The sequence below is a fragment of the Peromyscus eremicus genome, chromosome 6, assembly GCF_949786415.1.
Source record: "Peromyscus eremicus chromosome 6, PerEre_H2_v1, whole genome shotgun sequence".
In the NCBI taxonomy this organism is placed as follows: Eukaryota; Metazoa; Chordata; class Mammalia; order Rodentia; family Cricetidae; genus Peromyscus; species Peromyscus eremicus.
The window spans coordinates 67083447-67090467 of record NC_081421.1 but is presented as its reverse complement, the minus strand read 5'-3'; the positions used below and the strand labels follow the sequence as shown (position 1 = coordinate 67090467).

Genomic DNA, 7021 nt, shown 5'->3' with positions numbered 1-7021 from the left:
GCTCTGCCTAATGTTTGGCTGTGGATCTCAGTATTTGCTCACATCAGCTGCTGAAGAAAGCCTACTGTTGACTGTAGCAGGAATCTTAAAAGGTCTCATTAGTAAAATCAAACCTGGAAGCCAGGTATTGGGGTGAATACTGGAAGATCAGAGAGACAGAACAGTCACAGCTACCTCACCTTGCCAATTCCTCAGCTGATCCTATTTCCTCAGACTGGAAGCCTCTGAATCCTCATCCAGAATGAATCTCAGCTGAACTGTTGCTAAAAGCCTAAAAGCTTAACCAGCCAAAAGCTTCTAGTTTCTGGTCTTCACGCCTTATATATCTTTCTGCTTTCTGCCAACACTCCCTGGGTTTAAAGGCTCACTTTCTGGTATTAAAGGCATGAGTCACTATGCCTGGCTGTTTCCAATGTGGCGTTGAAGTCACAGAGATCCTGAGGAATTTCTGCCTCTGGAATGCTAGGATTAAAGGTGTGAGTGCCACCATTTTCCAGCCTTTGCATCTAGTGGCTGCATCTAGTGGTCCGTTCTCTGACCCCAGATAAGTTTATTAGGGTGCACAATATGAACATAACAAAATTTCATTAGGTTTCCTTTCATTGACGTGTGTGTGTGTGTGTGTGTGTGTGTATGTGTGTGTGTGTGTGTGTGTGTGTGTCAGTGAAGACACTGAACAAACTTCTGTAGCATGAATCTTAAAAATTCTTATTAATAAAATCAAACCTGGGGCCAGTTATTGGGGTCAATGCTGGTAGATCAGAGAGACAGAACAAGCCACAGCTATGTCACCTTGCCAGTTCCTCAGCTGGTCCTGTTTCCTCAGACTGGAAGCCTCTGAGTCCTCATCCAGAATGAATCTCAGCTAAACTGTGTTGCTCCAAAGCCTGAAAGCTTAACCAGCCAAATGCTTCTAGTTTCTGGTCCTCACGCCTTATATACTTTTCTACTTTTTTTTTTTTTTTTTTTTTTTGGTTTTTCGAGACAGGGTTTCTCTGTGTAGCTTTGCCCCTTTCCTGGAACTCACTTGGTAGCCCAGGCTGACCTATACTCAGAGATCTGCCTGCCTCTGCCTCCGGAGTGCTGGGATTAAAGGCATGTGCCACCACTACCCAGCCTTACCTTTCTGCTTTCTACCACCACTCCCTGGGATTAAAGGTGTGATGAGTCATCATGCCCGTCTGTATCCTTGAACTCATGGATTTCTGCCTCTGGAATGCTAGGATTAAAGGCGTGTGCTATCACTGCCTAACTAGTACCTTTTCTGTTCTCTGACCCCAGATAAGTTTATCAAGGTACACAACATTTTGGGAAACACAGTACCACAAACTTCCACAGCTGAGCAGATCTGGATGGACTAAAATGGCTTTCTTTAAACAAAAACACTACTAGAATCCACAAGCTGATTTTAAAATTTTTATTCATTTTGTATTTTGGGTGGTTAAGTACTGTCTACAGAGATGTTTGTGCCCATAGAGACAAGAGGAGAACTGTACAAGGATCCTCTACAAGAGCAACAATTGCTTTTGCCAACTGAGTCATCTCTCCATTCCCACACACTGAGTTTGGAGAAAAATGTCTTCATTCTCTTCCCCTTCTCTTATAATCAAATATTCAGGTTGTTTTTTTCCTTTCTGAGTCCTTGACCATATGTTCTGCTAGGTCCAATTCAGACAAGTTTCTCCAAAGAAACCCTGTTGTAATGTGCTTGGGGCCAGCAATTAATATGAATTCCAGTTTACAACTCATTGGACAAAAATCAAACCAGTACAGCAGCAGGGAAAAGGCTGAGTAGATTGTACCAGAGTCCAGACCTTCCCCTCCCCCAGCCTTCCATTCAACTCATTTCCACCTGTATTAAAGTCTCATCCACCATCTGTCTTTCCCCAGATTCACTGTAAATGCTACATAGGTCCCATAGTCTACCCAGGTGTAATCAATAACTACACTGGCTGCTGCTTCTGGGAGACAAATGTAGGTCACAGCTGACCAGGTACTAGGGTCGATTTAGGCGTTTGAGGGGGGCTGCCGGAAAGAGCAGTGAGCAGAAGCCAGGGAATGGTATGATTCAGCTAACAAGTGGGGACATGACTCCACCATTGTCTTCCAGCCTGAAGTCTCAGAGATCTCAGAAGCATGTGCTGTAATGAAATCCAATGCCTGGGTTTTCAGATGCCCTGCTCTATGGAGGTCAGCCAGGACAAGAGTGTGGGCAGCATTCTCCACAGAGAGGTCCCTGCAGAGGGCATCCTCACACATGACCTTCAAACGCTCCAGGCCATACCTGCCAGCAGCTGCCAGCAGAGTTTCTGCTATGCTGTCCAGGTCTGGTGCTGTTCCTGTGTAAATGAAGTCCATCATTGCCTTGAAGACTTGCGGCTCCAGGTCAGAGATCTCAAAGTGGTTCTTTCTGCTCTCCTTCATGTCATGTTGAAACATGGCTCTGAAAACTGGAGAGCGAGCTGCTAAGATGGCCTTGTGAGCCTGAAATTCCTGGCCAGATACCACCAGGCAGCAGTCTGTGAATTGGGAATTCTCCCACAGCTCTCCTAGCTCATCTGCCAAGGTGCATCTAGGAACCTGAATTCTTGGCTTTCTGTTCTGGTCAGAGGTGCTCAAAGAGTCATCAACCATGCTCACCTTGCAGAGGAGGGTGAGCTTGTCATCTGGGAGAAGCCAAGGTACAAAGGACAAGAGGAAGTTTCGAAGGATGAACTTTTTAAATCCCAGTTCAACACCTGGCTCGAACCTAGAGACTATAGTTTTGCTCTCACCGTGGGTTGTCTCTCCATCGGTGCTTAATATCAAGAACTGGAACTTTGCCCAAACAGGACTCTTTAGACAGCTGAGCAACACTAGGTAAACTGACAGGTAATCTGCACTTTCTTCATCCACTCCCTTCGGGTGTATTCTCAAACACCATTTGTCATTGGCTCCTATTGAGAAAGTTGGGCTTCTAATGCTTTCCTGAATTTCCTCCAGAAGAAAACGAAAGTTGCTGATGGTCCACCTGTAGAAAATATTCTGGACTCTGATTTCGGTGTGGTCACATCTCTGGGATGTCTGGTCCCCTGACATTTCTGGAGGTAGTTTGAAGGTTAAACTGGATCCAAAATGAAGAACTAGCAAGTGTTTTATCTTCACTCTGTGGGATACAATAATAGACCTGGTTTAGATTTTTAGTTTTTATTTCTGTCCCATCTTCTATGAGGGTGGAAACTTGGGTCTGAAATTTTCTATCTAGATTTCAATACTAGTTTCAGAGAAGACAGTGTAGGCTACTAGGGCCTCTTACATCACTCCATTTTTTTCTAGATTAAATCTTGGGTCAATAGGTACCCAGTTTTCATAATTATAGATAACTTTTGAAAATTTGGAACATTTTGTACACTCATATCAAAAATGTTATACTAGGGTTCTGCAGAGTAACAGAACATATATAATTAATCTTTCTGTGTATGACTTAGGGCTGCAGTCCTGCTATTCCCACATTGGCTAGCTGTGAAGGGAAGCCAAGGATCTAGTACTTACTCAGTCCAGGAGGTTGGATGTGTCCCTGGGTCTTCAGTATATGCTGGAATTCTGAAGGAAAATTCTCTAATGCCGGGGAAGGAATGGTCTTGCTACAAGGTGAGGGCAAGCAGGCAAAGAGCAAGAGCTTCCTCCTTCCATGTCCTTTTATATGCTTCCAACAGAGGGTGTGGCCCAATTTAGGGTGTGTCTTCCAGACTCAAGATCTGGATTAAAGGTGTGTGTCTTCAGGCCCTGAGATTCGGATTAGATGTTTGTTTCTTTTAACTTTCAAAGTCTGTATTTGAAGTGTATCTACCTACTTCAACTTAAGCAAAACATTTCTCACAGTTTTGTCCTCCATATTAGGATTTTAGTTAATTCCATATCTAGTTGGGTTGAGAATCAAGAATAACCACCAAAAGTGTATTTTGCTTTCTGTGGTTCATCTTCTGTAAAATAAGGGTTTGTGTCCATTCCACAGAGCTGTTATCTACTCTTATAGGGGTTTTACACTAATTCTTATCTCTAACATGATCCAGGAGAGGTGTTTTCCTTACCCTGTCAGGGGACTCAGGGTTCACAACGTGAAGGTCAGGGAGTAAGAATTCATATACGGAGAGGCCGGCCCCCCAGCTCCCATCTTGCCCAGGACTTCCCTTGTGAAGCACAGGTTCCCTTCTAGCCCCACCAGGAAGGATCCCCTTCTCCAAGACCCCTGGCAGACCCTGCAGTCTCCACGCCCTGCCCCCACGCCCATCCCCTGAGCCCCAAGCCTCTTCCTGAGACTTAGAGGCCGGCCCCCAGCTCCCATCTTGCCCAGGACTTCCCTTCTGAAGCACAGATGAGTGCCCTAGCTTGCCCCGGGACCCCATCCCTGGGCACCAGCCACTCTGGGGAAGACCTGCCCAACTTGGCCCCAGGTTCTGGTCCCCGGGCAGGTTCCCTTCTAGCCCCACCTGGAAGGATCCCCTTCTCCAAGACCTCTGGCAGACCCTGCAGTCTCCACGCCCTGCCCCCATGCCCATCCGCCTGAGCCCCAAGCCTCTTCCTGAGACTTAGAGGCTGGCCCCCAGCTCCCATCTTGCCCTGGATTTCCCATCTGGAGGAGAGAGAGAGAGAGAGAGAGAGAGAAGAGCACCCATCCTCCCCTGGACTTCCCTTCTGAACAAGAGCTCCCATCCTGCCCCGGACTTCCAATTTGGACAAGAGAGCTCCCATCTGGACAAGAGAGAGAGACTTCCTGAATCTGTCAGCTCTGTCTGAACCAAGTGTGCGGATAAGGCCAAGAACGAACCACAAGGAGATGGGCAGACGTCAAGGCAGAAACACATACAACAAAATGAATAGCAATACACCATCACCAGGCCCTAGCCCTCCTCCAACACCTAGACCTGAACATCAGAAATTGGAAGAAGCAGAAGAAAATAGCCTTATGAATGTCATCATGAAGAAGCTAGAGGCTCGTGTAGAGGAAAAGACAAAAAAATGTGAAGAACACTGTAAACAACTAGAGGAAAGGGCAAACAAATTAGAAGAAATCAAAAAAGTCCTGGAAGAGAACAATAAAATACTGAAAGAAAATCAAGAAAAATCAATGAAACAAATGAAGGAAACAGTCCAAGACCTGAAAAGGGAAATAGAAAAAATGAAGAAGACACAAACAGAGGGAATGCTGGAAATAGAAAATCTGAGAAAACGATTGGGAACTTCAGATGCAAGTATAATCAACAGAATGCAAGAGATGGAAGAGAGGATCTCTAGCGTTGAAGATACAATAGAAGAAATAGATTCATCAGTCAAAGAAAACACTAAAGTCAACAAAGTCATGAACCAAAATGTCCAAGAAATTTGGGACACCATGAAAAGACCAAACCTACGAATAATAGGGGTAGAAGAAGGAGAAGAATACCAACTCAAGGGCACAGAAAATATATCCAACAAGATCATAGAAGAAAACTTTCCCAACTTAAAGAAGGGCCTATGAAGATACAGGAAGCCTATAGAACACCAAACAGACTAGACCCCCCAAAAAAGTCCCCTCGCCACATAATAATTAAACAATTAAACGTACAGAATAAAGAAAGAATATTAAGAGCAGCAAAGGAAAAAGGCCAAGTGACATATAAAGGCAAACCTATCAGAATAACACCCGATTTCTCAATGGAGACTTTGAAAGCCAGAAGGTCCTGGACAGATGTAATGCAGACATTAAGAGACCATGGATGTCAGCCTAGACTAATATACCCAGCAAAACTTTCAATCATCATAGATGGAGTGAACAAGACATTCCATGACAAAGCCAGATTTAAACAATATTTATCCACAAACCCAGGCCTACAGAAAGCACTAGAAGGAAAATTCCAACCTAAGGAAGTCAGATACAACCTCGAAAACACAGGCAATAGATAAAGCCACAGCAGTAGACCCCAACGAAGAAAAGTACACACACATCACCACCAAAAAATAACAGGAATGAACAATCACTGGACATTAATATCCCTCAATATCAATGGACTTAATTCACCTATAAAAAGACATAGGCTTACAGAATGGATACGAAAGCAGGACCCATCTTTCTGCTGCATACAAGAAACACATCTCAAATTCAAAGATAGACACTACCTAAAAATAAAAGGCTGGGAAAAGACTTTCCAATCAAACGGTCTTAAGAAACAAGCGGGTGTAGCCATCCTGATATCCAGCAAAATAGACTTCAAACTAAAATCAATCAAAAGAGATCAAGAAGGGCATTACATACTCATCACAGGAAAGATCCACCAAGATGAAGTCTCAATTCTGAACATTTATGCCCCAAACACAAGGGCACCCACATATGTAAAAGAAACATTATTAAAGCTTAAATCACATATAAAACCCCACACATTAATAGTGGGAGACCTCAACACCCCACTTTCACCACTGGACAGATCCCCCAAATCAAAACTTAACAGAGAAATAAAGGACTTAATTGATGTCATGACTCAAATGGACTTAATCGACATCTACAGAACATTCCATCCTAACAAAAAAGAATATACCTTCTTCTCAGCACCCCATGGAACCTTTTCTAAAATCGACCACATACTTGGTCACAAAACAAATCTAAACAGATACAAAACAATTGGAATAACCTCCTGTGTTCTATCAGACCACCATGGTCTAAAGTTGGATTTCAACAACAACAAAAACTACAGAAAACCTACAATCTCATGAAAACTGAACAATACCCACCTGAATTACCAATGGGTTAAGGAAGAAATAAAGAAAGAAATTAAAGACTTCCTAGAGATCAACGAAAATGAAGACACCACATATCCAAACCTATGGGACACTATGAAAGCAGTACTAAGAGGGAAATTCATAGCACTAAACGCCCACATAAATAAGCTGGAGAAATCTCACACTAGTGACTTAACAGCACACCTGAAAGTTCTAGAACAGGAAGAAGCAAAGTCTCCCAGGAAAAATAGATGCCAGGAAATTATCAAAGTGAGAGCTGAAATCAATA

The 7021-nt window shown here is 43.6% G+C and overlaps 1 protein-coding gene across 1 annotated transcript; it reads right to left on the bottom strand.

Annotated features, from left to right (window-relative positions):
- Positions 1-2007: 2007 nt before the first annotated feature.
- LOC131913785 (speckle-type POZ protein-like) lies at positions 2008-3078 on the bottom strand. Its single transcript, XM_059266568.1, has one exon. It carries the CDS (start codon positions 3076-3078, stop codon positions 2008-2010), a length of 1071 nt encoding a protein of 356 aa, XP_059122551.1.
- Between the last annotated feature and the right edge of the window lie 3943 nt (positions 3079-7021).

Excerpts from the sequence above, each read along its gene's own strand:
- LOC131913785 (XM_059266568.1), bottom strand. The coding sequence starts at position 3,078 with ATGTCAGGGGACCAGACATCCCAGAGATGTGACCACACCGAAATCAGA.